Raw genomic sequence first — 18,093 nt, 5'->3', positions numbered from 1 at the left:
GTCAGGCGCGTGTCATGGGAAATCACGAAGGTGTTAGTCGGTGGGGAGCAAAAATCAATTTAAAATTTCCACTTAACTCGCTCGAGGAAGTTTAAAAATTCAACACTCTTCCCCGGTGTCCCTGGTGCTTCCTTCAGCGCCTTGTAGACATTAGAACTGTCACAGGGAACCGCCGCCTAGGAACGGTTCCAATTCTCGTGGCTTATTCGAGTTTGTTTAGCACCTTTCGAAGTTTGACTGATATTAGCCGGAGCGCTCGGAAGCTGGCAAAAACGAGTGGAGTGCGTGGTACACAACGCCAAAAATGACACTCTCGCGGGAATTAATCGTTGTCAGTGTCATTCAACCACTTCGGGCAGAGGAGTGGAGTCTCTGTCAGCCGCACCGAGAAGTCACCACCACGGAAGGAAATATACGAATACGCTGGATAAGGACCCCCGAAAAAAAAGGTGCCGACTCATTTACATCTTTAGGGTCCCCGCCAGTCGTTGGTTGTCAACCTGTCTCAGGACCAGGATTATCCTTCATCCGTTTCTTCTTTTACCATCACTCGTTTGAGGTCTGTGGATGTCCTTAACATTTTTTTTTTGTTTTCACGAGTTCTTTTCAATATTGGGTCGGGCAACTTTTTAAAGTTCATCGTTCAAGGGCGGGCCCCAAACAAAGAGCAAAAACTGGTTTTTCCAAAACCCACACGGTGCGCTGCATGGAAAATGTTGAGCCGGGGCAGTGCGGATGATGTCGAGCAAAGGACGACTTCCCACGACGCGTGTTCTGTGTTGTGGGTCGTCTTCAGGTGGCTCGCGTGTGGGTGTACACGACGTGGAATCGAGCAGAAACTAGGCCACGGAACGGCTACAGAATTGGCTCCGTCGCCAACGTCGAAACGCAACGTCGCTTCCGGCCAGAGCAAAGTTGGAGCGACGAAACGTGTCCCTCAAAGAGCCATCAGAAATGCATGGACCGGAGGATGCGCTGACGATGGAGCTATCTCCCGCTTGCAACGAGCCGCGTGGGAGCCACGTAGATATTACGGGCTTTATTTGACGGCTCTCGGTCCATGAAAAGTGGAAAACGGTAGACAGCGCCCTTTCGTAAGCGGATAATTACGGGCCGCATTGGAACACATAAAATTATATTTTTCAAACTAAGATTTCGGCCGCCGGTTGCGAGTTTCGTCGGAGACGGATTGAAACCCCCGAAGGGATCCATTTCCAAAACTGGGCCCCTTGCATTCAGTGACAGTCCTTATGTGCAGCGTCAGCCGGGGGCCGAAGCTAAATGTCACCACACTCGGGGCAAGTAAATCGATATGCAAATGCCGACAACGGCGCGCCTTCTTGTTAGTTTTTCGTCCCGTCCCACGGCGGCCACCGGTTCTGGTACACCGACGGTACACCTCCCTTGAGGGATCTCCCGGATGGCGAGCGCCGGATCGGACGTAGCTCACTTCGGCCCGAAACTCCGATGGTTGTTCGCCATCCGTTTAATGGATGGCATTTCCGGCCGTACAGGAAGCGCTCTGAACCGGTGGCCCCCGGAAGCGACTTCCACCACCCGAAGCGCATGTAAAAACGTTACCGCGCGGCACTCCGGGGGCATCCTTGCCACGACACGACGCAGACGAATGTTGGGCTCCCCTTTCTTCGGGCACCGGTTTTAATACCGGCAGGTCTCCAACAGCGAAGCAGCGGCCAGCAAGTTACGTGCCACACAGTGCCGGTGCCGGGCCCGACACAGCGAACAAGTAAAACCGAAAAAGGACACATTAAACGGAGGGGGCGGCGGCGGTGGCGTCGCCGAACTCGGCCGCTCGGGGTAAATATAGATGCCTTTCGTTATCGCAAAGTTTTCCGCTTCAACAAGACACCCACCGGGCCGACGATTCGAGCTGCTTTTTTTTGGGGCGGGAAACACGGACGAAGGACACAACGCCGACGACGGCGACGACGATCGTTGCCACTATTTTCCGGCCACTAAGGCCATCCGGCCGTCCTGCACGCGCTGTCGCAGTGTCACCCGTGTTGCCGTCCACTTAACGTCTCGCTGCGGTGACGTAAATATTAAGCGAACGGCGGAAAAATTAGTGGAAAACCAACGACGGATGGCACCGGGAATGGGCTGGAATCGGGTCAGAGTTTCGAGTGGCGATGCAGCATGCAATCTCGCTCTCCTTTCCATCCATTCGGACCGGAGAGGCGCACCAGTTGAAGAAGTTTTAAGTCATAAAGTTTGTCAATGTTACTTACATGGCTTGTTGACTCTGTTTAAAGCGGATTGAGTGTGGCTTTCCGGCGTTCCCCGGCGGACATTGCTGTGAGGGTGAGAAACAACAAGCCTTGATTGGAGCGACGAGACATAAGTTAATCATTGACCAAAGTTGTGGAAAAGTTCTTTCCAAACCAGCTCAGCAGAGCTGCAACTAAATTTCTAGCGATATATCATTGTTCGTAAATATTTGTATATGAAGATATATTTTATCGCAAAACAAAGCTGATTTCAACATAAAACCAGATTTTTTTCAATTTTTTAATAAAAAAAAGTTCATGTTGGATAAGAGACGCGCAGCCATTCCTGGTCAGGTTAGATAACGATCAGGAGCTAAAGATAAATTGAGCAAAGAGTGTCGGTGACTCAGCACTGAATGTCAGGATCTTAATGCGACCTGAGCTGACCCTTTACGATGCTCAAGCAACCTACGATCAAGTAGAAGACAGCGAGTGTTATAATGAGCCAATTGATTAGCGTCCACCGTCGTAGCGGCAGTGCTTTCTACTGCCCTTAGGTGTTACTATTGACCAGACTGTTTTAATTAAATAAGCTAATTCGGTTAACATGGAAGTTCTACATGGGAGTCACTGGATGCCCTCATGTTAGCCCGGTGGTTGGAAGGTCTGCCTGTAGATTGCTCCATTGTCCGATTCTAAATCTTGACCAACAGCTCCGTCCGGAATGTTTACTTCTTTAGTTTATGAAGGATATTAAGACTTGCCAGCCTTTATATTATTAAGTTCCAGATTTTTTGTTCTGTTAACTCCAAAGTCGGTCGTAGTGGTTCACGATGAGTTCCATGGACCGAAGCTTGAAGCTCGTTAACAACATCACGTGGCGGTCATCTTCACGCTGCTAATTAACCACATTAGCAAGCACCGAATTCGACACTTGTGGCGCCGGGCCGTTTATGTGATGGCAAGGTGGCAGAAACTAGACGAATCATACTTGCCTTTAGAAGCCTTTGAAGCTACGCAAGGGTTTTGTGGCATTTCGGAAGCCTCACATTATTTGTCACCGTTACGACGAAGGGGTTCGAAAGTTAATGGCGTCGCATGGATTGGGACTAATCGCTGCATCACATTCTGCGAACCGGCAAACGATGTTTAGTCAGCACGAAAGTCACATATAGTGTTTGGGAAATACCTCGCTGCTTCAAAAGATAAGGCCTTTACGTAGAAACTTACAATCAGAAGTGACTCAAAACGGATGAATTACGTCCTGTTTGATCGAAACCCATTGGAAAGAGTCACCCTCTAAACGCGTATGAATTTTGTCCCATTCCTCTAATCCACAGACTTGAACGAGAACTGAGCGAAGCGGACAACGAGCCCGTTTCGTTGACGGCACCCAACAAGGAAGAAGATTGAGTAAAATAATCGGGAAAAGCACTTTCCGAACGGACGGGGGCGATGGATGCGGATAGAATGGCCGGCAAAACGAACAGTGACAGTGCCATGCTCGGAAGCATAAGTCACGGCCACAGCCATCACTCACACAACCACCCTCTGCCACGCCATCCCTCGCACCAACAGCAGCCGCAGCAGCATCCACAACACCACCACCACCACCATCACCAGCATCACCACCATCACCATCGTCCGCCCTCGGACAGTCTGACGGAGGTTTCCGTGGTGGACATTAACGCCTCGTTGGCCGCTTCGGCCCCACTGATATCAGCCCACGGGGCGCCGCCGGCCTCGTGCCCGCTTCTCACGCCCAGTGGGACCGCCCTGGCCGGTGGCCTGGGCGGTGGCCCGGTTGCGGTCAGCTCGACCAGCACCACCACCGGCCACGTGCCCGGTTTCTGCAACATTCTCAACGTCTCCAACAGCACCGACCTGCAGGCCGTGGCCTACAACTCGCTCACGCAGAACGTCCGCTGCAAATCCCCACCGACGCTGGTCGATAATCTTAAGAACGGTACAATCGGGTAAGTGCCATCGCAGTTCCCGCTGATGAATTTCGAAGACTTGACCGATAATAAGAGTGTTTTAGTTTTTGAATGCCTCAATTCACTAGCTCTACAAACGACAATCAAATGAAATAAATCCTGCATAGACCACTCCCATCAGTCAGTCCATTCGCGTTGGGATCTTTTCTCATGGCAAAATCCGTTAGGATGTTGACATCCTCGAACGATCGTTTATTGACAGAAATGGTTACTCCACGGGGCACCGAAAATATTATGCAATGCTCCTCTGCGATAGGTGGTTCCCATCTTCAAAGGTTCCATTCCATGATAGACATAGCAGTGTCAATTGGCTTCCGCTAATTGACGATCGCTCCGAACTGTGGTTGGTCCACAGGAATAAATGATAACGCATGCCTCCGAAAGCACGGAACACGGAACCGAATGGAGCCGCCTGGTGCCCGATAGACTATGCCAGGCGCAGCCACCGAGTTTGTCGCCAGACACGTCGCCAATGCTAACCGAGCCGGGAGTTCCCATTTTTCATGCTAACTGCATTTATGGAGCTGGTTTCCCGGAACGTCGCAAAAAACGCGACCGCCCTGCGAGTGGCGCACTCGGCGACGGCGGAGACGCACAGCGGTGACTAACGACTGAGACTGAAGTTTCTGTGCCTCAGCAATGATCACCGGGACCGAGCAGCTCCGGAAATTATGCCGGAGATGCGACCAAGCGATACCGGGTCCGGGGAGGTCAAAGCTGACGCACGGCGGTTTCTGGTGGGGCTGGCAAGTGCAATTTAATTTAAAGTGCACTCGTGCCCGGCCATCCGGGTGTCTGTCAACCCGGGGAGCTTCCCATCGGGAGCCGCGTATCATAGCGTTGTTGGAGCCGAGCCATAACCCTTTGCGGTTGCGGGCATTCGGAGCGAAAAGCTTGGGACAACTTTTTTCCAATAATGCAGACCCGCCGAATCGTTACTTGTGGCTTGTTGTACTTCTTATAGTATATAATTGCCCATCTCTCCGCGAATTGGAAATGGGTTCTAAGCGTCTAAGACACAAAGGGCATTTCCGGGGCCTTCTGTCGAATGTTTATTGGAATAATGGTCCTTTCGCCTTGCAGCAGCTATTAAGGTCAACAAATTGCACTCGACTCTACTGGAAGCTGTTGTGGGACTGGTCTTTCTCGCCGACCGAACGCCAGTCAGCTGACGAGTTCTGGAGAAACCTGACCCAACATTAGTAGCAACACCCGGTCCACCCACTCGGAGGCTCGGTGGCGCTCCGGTGATGAATTAAATCTTAATTGAATTTAATTGACTCGAACATCAGCGACTGGGCGTCGTGTGCCCTGTCGGTGACACTGCCGCAAACAAAGGTGCCGTGTCCGTCAGATGTCAATTACTTTGCACCGAAGCATCGGAGAGCATCATCCTTTGCTTGTCCTTACTCGGGCCCGGGCAGTGGGAGCTAGTTATGGTGCTAGCTGCCTGTCTAGCATCTCGCCTCTTCGCCTCACCTCAGACAGCGGTCCAGAAAACGCGGGGGACGTGGTCCGGACACCGAAGAAAACCGGGCCTCCCTTCACTCCCTCAACGCTTAATTGAATGAAACCAAACCGAACCGGACCCCGATGGGATCGAAGATCTAGAGATCGTCGAATTGATGTGGGACCTCGAGGGCTGCATCGACAGGTCCGCCGCTCAGTCGAGCGCTGAAAGCGGCGGTCGATGGTGTCTAGTTCCGTGTGTGGTGTTTACTGTGACCAGCGCCGAGTGTTTCGTGCGCCGAGCAATGGCCACCGAGCGGACGGTTGAGGCGGACGATGGTGACGAAGTGTCCGGCCGGAAGTGCCCTCCGGTGGGTGCCCTGTTTCGCCTCGGACCGATGCCACCGCCGTCGGGTTGCAGCAGTCTGGAGGATTTGGACGACAGCGTCGAAGGGACAACCATCTACCAGCTGAGCTGCGACAATAGCTACAATCTGAACTTTTACGCCAATCGGTGCGACTCCGGGTCGGAAACGGGGAGCCTGAAGAGGAACCACAAATACCCGGTCGTGTGGGTGAAGAGGTACGGACGGACGGAGCTGTTTATGTTTCGGTCGCCTTTATGCATGAAACTAAACATACGAACTCGGAACTTAATCGAATTAATCATCCTTCAAACGCGACCGCCATTATGCATAACAACAACAGCGAAGTTGTGGTGCACCGGTCGACCGCTTTTCGAACTGCCACCCGAAATTGGGCTAATGGGGGAGTCAACTACATTCCGCGGACCACCAACAGTGGCGGCGCCCCCAAAAACGGCGTCGCATTGAAATGCAATAAGCATGTGCCATGTGCGGGAGTGTGTGCCTATTGGGCGATGGAGTAAGACTAATACAGTCAACGGGAACGTCACGGAACTGGCACAAGTTCATCGCAGTGGCTCTGTTTTTAAGGACACTTCACAAAAACCATACACAATTCGTGGTGTTCGGTTATCGAAGTAACACTCTGGCACTATAAAGCAAAGTGTTGAGAATCCGTTTATGTCTCATGGAGACTTTCGGAATTCGGAGCGGAAGGCTGACCTTATAGTCACTATTAGATCTACGCACTTGTCGAAAGTTCTTAAATTTAAACACTTCATCGCTCCAAGCCCGAAGAGTCCACACACCTCACAAAACTGTCCATCGCTTACATGTTTTCCTGTACGACGATCCTTGTAATCGTGCAGCGTGTATACGTAACACATCGTTCAAAAAGTCCCGGTACTAACTATGAAAACATCATTTTATCGGCAAAATTCTTTATTATTCATCAAGATAATCTTCTTCAAATGTAATACAATCATTCCAGCATTCTCTAACCTTTCCATGCCATGTTTGTATTAGGAGTATGCGTAGAAATTTATCGTTTTTTTTACCAAATTGAATCGTTTATTGTTCAAAACTCTTAACAAACTAGTCAATCGAAGTAGTGTCCGTCGCTAGCCACTACTTTTTGCCATCTTTCTGGCAATTGTCGGATTCCATCGCGGAAGAATGCCTTATCTTTTAAGGCGATCCACTGATCAATCCAATTTTTACAATCTTCATACGAAGTGAAGCGTTCCTCAGCTAATGCATGTGCCATTGTCCTGAAAAGATGGTAATCCGAAGGAGCCAGATCCGGGGAATACGGCGGGTGGGGTAGGACCTCCCATTTCAGCGTTTCAAGGTATGTCTTAACTGGTTGCGCGACATGCGGCCGAGCATTGTCGTGCTGCAGAATGATCGTGTTATGCCTTTGGCCATATTCTGGCCGTTTCTCCTTCAATGCTCGGTTCAAACGCATTAGTTGGAGTCGGTGGCGGTCTCCGGTAATTGTTTCATTTGGCTTCAGCAGCTCATAATAAATTACGCCACGCTGGTCCCACCAAATGCAGAGCAGAAGCTTGGATCCATGGAAATTCCGCTTGGCCGTCGATGTTGTCGCATGACCCGGGTATCCATACGATTTTTTGCGCTTGGGATTATCATAATGAACCCACTTTTCATCGCCAGTAACTACTCGATGCAAAAAACCTTTGCGGGTGTGTCGTTGGAGCAGTTGTTCACTCATGCACAAACGGCGTTCCACATCCCTTGGCTTCAACTAGTAAGGCAGCCAGTTTCCCAGCTTTTGGACCATTCCCAACGCTTTCAAACGTCTGGAAATTGTTGTTTGGTCCACTCCACATTCATCTGCAAGCTGTTGTTGTGTTGAGCACGGGTCATCTTCCAGCAATGCTTCCAACTCTTCATCTGCGAACGTCTTCGCTGGTCCCGGGTGCTCCTTGTCCTCAGTGCAAAAATCACCACTTTTGAAGCGCCGAAACCAATTACGACAAGTGGCTTCGCATATAACAGCATCGCCATAAGCCTCCTGAAGCAACCGGCATGCTTCGGCTGCAGTTTTCTTCAGATGGAAGTGATACAACAACACTTCCCGCAAATGACGCTTTGTTGGCTCGAATTCGCACATGGTTTCGTGTTAATAACAATCTCACAATGGAAAAATTGACAAATGTGATGATGCAGATTTGTTGACAGATGCCTAAGCTTGACATTTGACAGTTATTTGATGACATTTGTGCCTTCTATCCAACAGTAGCGCCCCCTATATGTAAACGATAAATTTCAACGCATACACCTAATAGAACGATTTGTTTTTGACTCAAAATGAGCCTCAGTTGCAGCGATCACCACCTCATTCGAGCCATATCTTTTTTCCCGGAGCATCGTTTTGAGATCTGTAAAGAGCCAGTAGTCGCTGGAGGCAAGATCCCACGAGTACGGAGGATGAGAAGGCAGTTGGAAGCCTAATTCGTTCGATTTGGTCATCGTTTTGATTTGTGAACGTTTGTTCCATTGTGGGCAAACGCGGCAGCCATTTGGAGAAGACCTTTTTCATAGCCAATTTTTGGTGCAAAATAGTAAATATACCGATAATAAATAAATAATATACCGATACCAGTTGATATGTTCAACATCTTAGCAATCTCGCGCACTTTCATTTTGCGGTCACCCATCACGATTTTCAATACTTTCTTGGTGTTTTCGGGAGTTACTGCCTTATTTGGCCGACCCAAACGTTCCGCATCAATTGTATCAACACGACCTATTTTCAAGTCTGCATACCACCGACAAATGGTTGCTTTCGGTGGAATAGAGTCCGGATAACGTTTTTCAAGCCATTGCTGAGCTTGAACAGTGCTTTTCCCATTAGGAAATAATGTTTTATCAACACACGAAACTCGTTTTGTCCCATTTTTTTCACGATTGCAAAAGTAGCGTCACTTTAACCACTATAGCTTTCTTGGTTATGCTTCGAATTACGTCAAATTTTGACACACCTCATCTGAAGGTTGGTACTTCTGAACCTTGGTATATAAGTGGCATTATTAGCACCATCTCTATGTTAGTCCCGCGACTTTTTGAACGATGTGTTATCTCGCCGGGCCTCCGGTGGACTAGGCATGGCATGAGAATGGCAGACGAGGAACTATTTCGTAGAGTCCTTCTTAGGCCATTCCGAATTAGAAACGGGACTCTGCTGCAGGCCCGGACCTCCCGTTGGTTGTAGTTTTAGTATAATTGAATAAGTTCGCAACTAAGCAGAAGCTGTTCTTCTGTTTGTGTTTAGGAGGTTTATGGGTCCCTTTCTCCGCAAGGACATCATGCACTTGCTGTTGAATAGAATTGATTGAAGAGAATCAAAATAATTAAATCAAGCATGGAATCTCCTAATATTGTTCGAAGATTGCGCCTCTAGTGTGCCCGAGTATCTCACAGCCTCAGCCGAAATTAAATAATACCGCAGATTCCGACGAACGAAATACCAAATCGCAAAAATCGCTGCTGTAAACAAAAACACCCCGAAAAAAAGGGATTTTAATCGATTTGTATGACGATCACCGGTACCCCAGCACCGGACCGACCAGCATCAGATTTCATAAAATACCGCGGGCCATGGGGTGGCCCCTCTGGCACCGCGGGAATGCCACTCTCTGCCATCAACGACTGCACCGAATACAGTGCAAGAAGCATGAACGAATATTCCCCAAAAATTCGAACCAACACCGCGAGAGCGAAGTTCGCGTGGCGTGGCTCAATTTTCGGTGGTTTATTTTTAAACTCGCCAACTCGCGTCTCGCGCGGCAGGACACGGGCGGGCGGGCGGGTGGGCGGACGCTGAGTACAGCTGTACCCCGGGACGCCAGCGGGACGTCATTAGTCCGACCACGTTGTCGACACTCGATTGATAACTCGCGGTGGCTAAATACACTCGAAATATGTACACCCGAAACGAGTTCAAATCCGTGCCACGGTCCTGTGAGGGTCGCCGAGTTCGCTGATAGCCGGCCATCGGCGGTTACCAGCTTCTTCCTCCGGACCGACTTTGTTTCCCACAACTGGGCAATTTTCGGCTTATCACCACGGCGGCCGACCCTTAAACGTGTCACGAATCCGTCCCCCGTAACGGGCAATCGTTCCTTTGTTCCCGTTCGCCTCGATTTCGATTTCGGTGCACGAGAACCCACCGGGAAGGGGGAATTATTGGTCGGGCTTTTGTCACCACTGTCACCAACCGGCCAATGACGGTGGCAATTCTCCGACAATTCCGGCTGTCGGCCGTGGACAATAACTCATCAACCACCTGGCCCGGGCTGGTATCAGTAGCACCAGCACCAGTGCCATTGGACGCGTCATTACGTCATGATGATTATCGGCCCTGAAATCTGAGCCCTCATCGCTGGGACCCTATCATTATCCCCCGCCGGAAGAAAATCCGTGGATGGCTGGCCGTGCTCCCGTGCGCAAGATGCTTCCGCGATGCTCCAGTTCTGCTCGCGACGATCGTGCGGTCAGTTCTCCGACGACTGTTTCACGGTGCGGATCGATCCTGCTCCCCGGGGGTGGCCAAGGTTGCGGCACAATGTCCAGTGTTGTTGTGTATGGTGCGCGTCTCGGAAGCCAACCACCGTTGCCGCCAGCTGTCTATAGGTAACACCCAGACCTGCAAGTTCTTTACCGAGTGTAGTGCCCAGGAAACATGTCCATCGATGGACGATCGATCAAAATATTGAGTCAGGTATCGGGAGAATCACTTACGCGACTTCGCTTTATGCTCTGTTCGATCATTCGATGATCTACAACTTGGTGTTGCGATAATACGATATCGTCATCCCAGTGAATTCAGGAGTCCATCCGTGCGTGAGTTCCCTTTTGTAAAATCTGTGGACCGTCTGCAGTGGCCACGCACCTTTCGAAAGGCACCACCCAAAGAGTGATCCATCATGATTAAAATGGATGGAGCCAGGAAGCGCACAGGACACAGAAACTCCGTGTCCGTACTTCACTAGCGCTTCCTGTGCCAGTTTTTGCTTCCTCTCCGATGGAGCGCCGTGTTGCAGCGCCCGACTACTCCTAGACTCCCTGGGTTTATTAGTTTTGCACCGAGAGAGCAACCATAAATTAGTGGAAAGGCGTTTCGCCTTTCAACCCGTGGCTGTGTGTGTTCCGTGTCATTATGCGGAGAGCGCGAATATATTAATTAGAAATGGTGTCGCTTCCGTAAAGTTGTGTAACGTACTACACGGGATGTGGTTCCTCGCCACGTGTGCCATCGACACAAACGGCACTCGGGTGCGGATATTTAATCACCTCCGGTCACGATTGCTGCCGGTTTTTTTTTGTTTACTGGTTCCTAATGCTCTCAAGAAGCAACAGCACCAGCAGGGCGCGTTCGTCAGTTGATTGGGGCACACGTTTCAGTGTTAATTAAAATGGTCCAACTCGCACCGTAACCGCTGCCGTCGGCCTTGAAACTGATTTGCCGTGAAACGTGAAGGCACGCAGCAAATCGATGGCCTTAATCTGGGGCTTGTGTAGATTGAATTACATGTGACACCTCGCGAAAGTGTCTTCCAAAACATTACGGGACCACAGGCAGCGCCCCTACTATGGTGCCGCTTAAAGTATCGATCGTCTATTAATTTACTGTCCCAGGACTCGTCTACTCACTGTTGAAGGTGAATGATCGCTAACGAATCGTCTTCCTTTGCAGAAACTCCCAAAGCGCTCTCTGTAACGGAGCCATCATGACAAACGGGCAAACGAAGGACTCCAATCTGGCGCACGGGCTGGTGCGCAAGGTGCTAAACAGTAGTGACGTCAACGGGCAGAAGAAACCAATGGTGAGTCAAGTGTTAAGAGCATGGAGAAGACTGACGAGACTAACGATGTTGCCCTCCCCAAAAGGTATCACTCACGCACCTACCAAAGAGGCCCCCGATCGATATTCAGTTCATCGACATGTCGTACTCGGTGTCGGAGGGCCACAAGCGGGGTTACAAAACGATTCTCAAGGGCATCAACGGCAAGTTCCGGTCCGGGGAGCTGACCGCCATCATGGGACCGTCCGGTGCTGGCAAGAGCACGCTCATGAACATCCTCGCCGGTTACAAGTAAGGCGATCGGTAGTCCCCGCTAAAAGGGCTAAGCGACCTAACCATGTTATCCGTTTTCTTCCAGAACGTCACACCTCAGCGGATCGGTGCTGATCAACGGCAAGGACCGCAACCTGCGCAAGTTCCGCAAACTGTCCTGCTACATCATGCAGGACGACCGGTTGCTGCCGTACCTGACGGTGCGCGAAGCGATGATGGTGTCCGCCAACCTGAAGCTCGGCAAGGACATCTCCGTGTCGGCGAAGCGCGCCGTCGTCGAGGAGATCATCGAAACGCTCGGCCTGTCCGACGCGGCCACCACGCTGACGCTCAACCTGTCCGGTGGCCAGCGGAAGCGGCTCTCGATCGCGCTCGAGCTGGTCAACAACCCGCCGGTGATGTTCTTCGACGAGCCGACCAGCGGACTGGACAGCTCGACCTGCTCGCAGCTGATCTCGCTGCTCAAGTCGCTGGCCCGCGGTGGCCGCACGATCGTCTGCACCATCCACCAGCCGTCGGCCCGCATCTTCGAGCTGTTCGACAATCTGTACGTGCTGGCCGAGGGGCAGTGCATTTACCAGGGGCGCGTCAACGGGCTGGTGCCGTTCCTGGCCTCGCTCGGCCTCGAGTGTCCGAGCTACCACAATCCCGCCAACTACGGTACGTCCGCTCTGCACTCCATTGATCCTCTAGTTCTAACCCTGACCCTGACTCTTTCCAGTGATGGAGGTGGCGTGCGGTGAGCACGGCGACTGGAACAGCAAACTGGTGACGGCCGTGAACAATGGCAAGTGCAACAACTACAATCAACCGTTGGCCCAAAGTAAAAGCTCGTCCCAGAAGAACGTTTCCCTCGAGCACCCGGGCACCCTCCATCAGACGACGGTCGCGGTGCCACCAGCGGACCAGGAAGAGGATCTCGCGCTGCTCAAGACTGTTGTCGCCACCGGGGACTATACCGCCATCAGCATGCCACCGTCGGCTGCCGAGGCGCAGCTAAACAACGAAAGCAAACCGCTGTCCGCCGGCGAGCGAAACAACCATCCGAATGGAGCTTCTACGGGGAGCTTAGACGCGTCCGTCACCACGACCACCGTCGCGATCGGTACAAGCGCCGGGCCGGGAACTGAGGCGATGGCAGCGGCGGGTCCACTCCTGCCGACGGCGACGCTTCCGCTCGGTACGACCATAGTCCCGGCGGCTGCCAGCACCTGCACCAAGGCCACCTGCACCACCTCACTGCTCGACTCGACCGAAAGCGTCAGCATCACGGTGCCGAAGAAGCAGGCCGGCTTCCCGACGTCCGGCTGGATGCAGTTCTGGATCCTGCTCAAGCGCACCATGATCACGATCATGCGCGACCAGACGCTCACGCAGATGCGGCTGCTGTCGCACGTGATTGTCGGTGCGATCATCGGCATGATCTACTACGACATCGGGAACGACGCGTCGAAGATCATGAGCAACGCCGGGTGCATCTTCTTCACCACCATGTTCACCATGTTTACCGCCATGATGCCCACGATACTGACCTGTAAGTAGCCCCGGTGCTTCCTTGAAGTTGATTGTTCATCAGGCGCCTCATTCCGTGTCTTTCCAGTTCCCACGGAGATGGCGGTGTTTGTGCGGGAACACCTCAACTACTGGTACTCGCTGAAGTCGTTCTACTTCGCCAAGACGATCGCGGATCTTCCATTTCAGGTACTTCCCACCGCACGTCGTTTTGTCGATGAACTCCTGACTCACTGACTAACTTTCCCCAGGTACTGTTCACCAGCGTGTACGTGATCGTCGTGTACTACCTGACGTCGCAGCCGATGGATCCGAAGCGGGTCGGCATGTTCGTGCTAATCTGCATCCTGACGTCGCTCGTCGCGCAGAGCCTCGGGCTGCTGATCGGCGCCGGTATGAGCGTCGAGACGGGCGTTTTTCTGGGGCCGGTGTCCACCATCCCGATCATCCTGTTCTCGGGTTTCTTCGTGAACTTTGACGTCATTCCGAGCTACCTCCAGTGGGTGACGTACGTCAGCTACGTCCGGTACGGCTTCGAGGGCGCGATGGTGTCCGTGTACGGTATGGACCGCGCGAAGCTCGCCTGCACCGAGATCTACTGCCACTTTCGCAGCCCGAAGAAGTTCCTCGAGGAGATGTCGATGGACAACGCGGAGTACTGGATCGATGCGACCGCCCTGTTCGGGTTCTTCATCTCGCTGCGCGTCATCGCGTACTTTGTGCTCCGCTGGAAGCTGCATTCCATTCGTTAAACCCTCGTGACGTCAATCGTCCAGTGCATCGCGACCAGGCTGCGCCGCTAGTGATGTTCCGCTTGTAGTTCACGCTCACCGACGGCGACCATGCTCGCTGCCTGAGCCCCTTACTCTCTCTCTCTCTCTCTGTCTCGAACATGTGATGTGTGCTTCTTGTGCTCCCGCCCTCTTGTGGTCTAACTGCAACGTCCCCGCCGAAACACCGACAGACACCGTAGACACAGCAACGTAGCAGCAACAACGTAGTCTAGCCAGCACGGCTCCACGGCCTCTTATGGAATGCGCAGCCCGCAGCCCGAAACGCCTCGCCCTAAAGTAACAGACACACCCGGCCACCAAAAAGAAACACTCTAACTATAAGCTTTGCGCGGACCCTATCTCGGTAGATTGATGTCGATTTTTTGCTCGTTTTCCCTGGTAGAGTGGTGTATTAGCTACAGTTTTACAACCGTATACAGACCACCCCCCAAGTAAACAGTGGCTGCAGCCGGATAGGGCGGTAGACGGATAATATACACATCTTTTCCTATTCTCGTATACAACAAGCGCGCTAGGCCAGGCTTTATAGTGGATCCTCGCTAGCTTTAGCACGTAGAGGGCGTAGGGTCTAAGGGCAATCCGTGTCGTGGTCGTGGCTTCACCCTTCCGAACACATCTCCCCTAAACGCTCATACAGAAACAAACTGTACCACAGACACACCCTGCACAGGGTTAGGGCCATCCACAGCCATCACTCTCAATACGCAATCGCAATCACCCCGTGTCGGTGTCCTTTCAAGCAAAAGTATTACTCCCGTAGTATTTATACACACAGAGGTCCTAGGCTGCTGCCGAAAGCCTAGTCCGTGCCCCGAGTGGCGCTGCGCAGACGCGTCGCGATAGTAAGGCCGATGTTGGCCCCTGCTTAGTCAAAAGTTCTTCAGTTCCGCGGTGCACAGTACTGAATCGAAAACAGAAGAAACGTCAAATGGGGAACGAACGTTCGGCAAACACTACACAAAATTAAGTCGAATTAGTTACTAATTAGTGTGCAAAACCCAGCTCAACGCGTACGCGGGAAATTCGGGCAGTCGCTGGCGCAATTGGAAAACAACACTTCTCGGTCCAACCATCAACGGGGCGGAACTGAGAGAGATTGAACGACGCAGACAGGCAGGCAGGCAGAGGTCGTAGATTGTGGAGGCCCCAAATGGGGCAAGGCCATTTGTGGAACACTTGTTTAACAGTGGATGATGATATCAGGAACGACAGCCGAACGTGGCTGGGTTCCAATTTAGTTTAGGAAAAGTTTAGTTTAGAAAACCCTAGAAAACCAATACGACACACAACATCACGAGAAGAGGCGGCCACTCCCAAAAGCGTGCGAGACGAGCGTAGGTTTTTAGTGAACGAGGGGAATTGAGTTCGGACCGTGAGAGTTCCCGGATGAGCATACCGTTCCTTCGGACCACAGAGGTCCGAGACGTAGATGCTAGGCTTTTGTGTTTATTTTCCGCGATGGAAAACTGAGGTATTAAAGCTCATTTTATGCTCTTCTCTCACGACTCCGCCTCTCCGCCTGATCCTTCTAAGGGAGTGATAGTATTTTTTATTTACACCATTAATCAGATTCAGTAAAGCGGCTCCGAAGTGTACGACGGAGAAAAGAAGTGATATTATGTTTCTTAATCGATAAGGGAAGCTTCACAACTTGACAAAGTGTCCACCGACTCCGCCGGTTTACCAGCTACCCAGCAGGAGGTCCTGGCTCGGGACGGTAGCACACTCTTATCGTACCGCACCCTATGAGTGGTTTCAGGATCGTATGAGTTTATATTGTAAATTTTTGTTCATTATCATCCGCGCTCTCTCTATCTATCTATCTCTCCCCCTTTTTGTCTAGGTGATGAAAATTCGCTTGCTCGGTGGATGGAAATGAGACAGGACTGGAATAGAAAGGGGGTTGCGGTTTCTTTCGGAAAACATACGGCCATTAAAGAAAACAAACATGTGAAACGAACACGAACTGGGTAGGTTAAACCGGAACACCGGGGAGGGACACAGCTTAGGAATATGGGAATTTAGAAACGAATGATACTACTGGTGTTTGTGTAAGTGTGATAAGAGATGTGATTTGGCGTAAGAAAGGAACCGAAACCCGTGGGCGTGTTCGCCAGGGAGTGGGATGGAATGGCGCACCGTGGGTAGCCCCCCGTGGTATGGATGGGAAATAAAGAACTCAACTTTTGAAATAATAATACGCCAAACGAGTCGTCATTTTCATTCGTCTTCGGACCGGAACGGTTTACATAAGAAATGTTGACACCTGTCAATCATTCACAACCACATCCAAAAATAATCAATCAATAGCCTGTTCCGCTCACAATAAGTACGAGAAAATATTACCGGCGAATGCAAACCCACGCATCGAAATGCCAGGTCCGGGGACGGATACTCCAAGCGGTAATGTGTTAAGCTTGCCGGGCCGCACCCGGCACCCGTCAACGACTTTGGTCACGTTGCACCAGACGTGAATCGCGGCACATTTTTCCACCGTGCCCTAGGCGACACGCCATCACCCACCTGAGCCCCAGGGTTACCCTTGGCAGTCGGGCGATACATAACAGCAAAAAATGCCGGGGAGCAACACGTAACACAGATCATATCCACCGTTTGCTGTGCTAATCTTCCCAATATCATGTTCAGTAACCTCCTTGAGGGGAGCCATTTGTTTCTTCCTTTCACCCCACAAGGATTTGCTCCAGGAAATATTAACATTATCTTCGTCGGAACCAACCAAAACTTTTGCCAGCTGAGCGGACCAACGACCACTCTGTCGAAGTTCATCTCCGAAGGGATGAACATCGCCCTTTCTCATTCGGTCACACAGTCCGGCCAGTTCCTGCCTTTCATTCGGCACGGTTCATTCGCAAACATGGTAGGCATGCGGGCCAGAAACGTGCAACTCGCAACAACGCACTTCAACAATCGTAGCTAGCTGTGGTCGCGGAATGTTGCGGACTGATCAGTTTGTCGGCAATGTTCGCTCGGAAAGGATCGAAAACTTTTAGTGCGCGCGGTTCGTGAAGCTACCGGTAGGTGAAAGGACTCCGGCGAGGACTCTCCGCTCGATGCTGTTCATATCTTGACTGTGTGTTGTGTGCCTTGAAAAGTGTCTAAAACATAAAACCCCCATAAGTTCCCGTTTAAGTGAAATCAATTTAAAACAAACACGGCTCAGCTGGCTGCAATCCCGATTAGCTCACCTCTTCGTGGCGCTGTGGCTCATGGGATATTCATGCCGGAAGGTTGACTGGAAGTGATATAAGCGACGGATGGTTTGTGAATGGATACCGTTTCGATTAAAAACGGAACTGTTGTTCGTGTTTCTAACAAACTCAAAATCCACGGTGATCCATCCACCTCCAAACGAGTTGCCCAGCTACGGTTGGGAACGAGCGAAGCTCAAACGAATGGGTTTGAATCATATTAAAGGGAGGTTATCCATTGCGGTCTCCGTTTAAACAGTGATGAAAGTTGAATGATTCCTAGCCTTATGTTGATCGTGACGTTGGGAAGACGGTATGAAGATTTCCCGTGACTGCTCGTCCAGTCGTCCAGTCGAACCAGTCGTGGCCTCCGGCTAGCTGGTTGAAATTCAAATTAGGATCACCTCCAGCTTGTCTTTCGAATTTCATTACAAG

At 51.3% G+C, this 18,093-nt stretch overlaps 1 protein-coding gene across 1 annotated transcript; it reads left to right on the top strand.

Moving 5' to 3' along the window:
* Positions 1–3,683: 3,683 nt before the first annotated feature.
* Positions 3,684–16,513, top strand: LOC131210063 (ATP-binding cassette sub-family G member 1-like). The gene is made up of 8 exons (XM_058203256.1): positions 3,684–3,973; positions 4,043–4,204; positions 11,762–11,891; positions 11,956–12,161; positions 12,229–12,803; positions 12,865–13,677; positions 13,744–13,844; positions 13,907–16,513. Exons 1-8 carry the CDS (start codon positions 3,684–3,686, stop codon positions 14,405–14,407), a joined length of 2,778 nt encoding a protein of 925 aa, XP_058059239.1. The 3' UTR covers positions 14,408–16,513.
* Positions 16,514–18,093: the final 1,580 nt, after the last annotated feature.

The sequence above is a fragment of the Anopheles bellator genome, chromosome 2 (genome assembly GCF_943735745.2).
Source record: "Anopheles bellator chromosome 2, idAnoBellAS_SP24_06.2, whole genome shotgun sequence".
Taxonomy (NCBI): Eukaryota; Metazoa; Arthropoda; class Insecta; order Diptera; family Culicidae; genus Anopheles; species Anopheles bellator.
The sequence above is the reverse complement of the archived record's forward strand: the minus strand, read 5'-3'. Positions and strand labels throughout refer to the sequence as shown.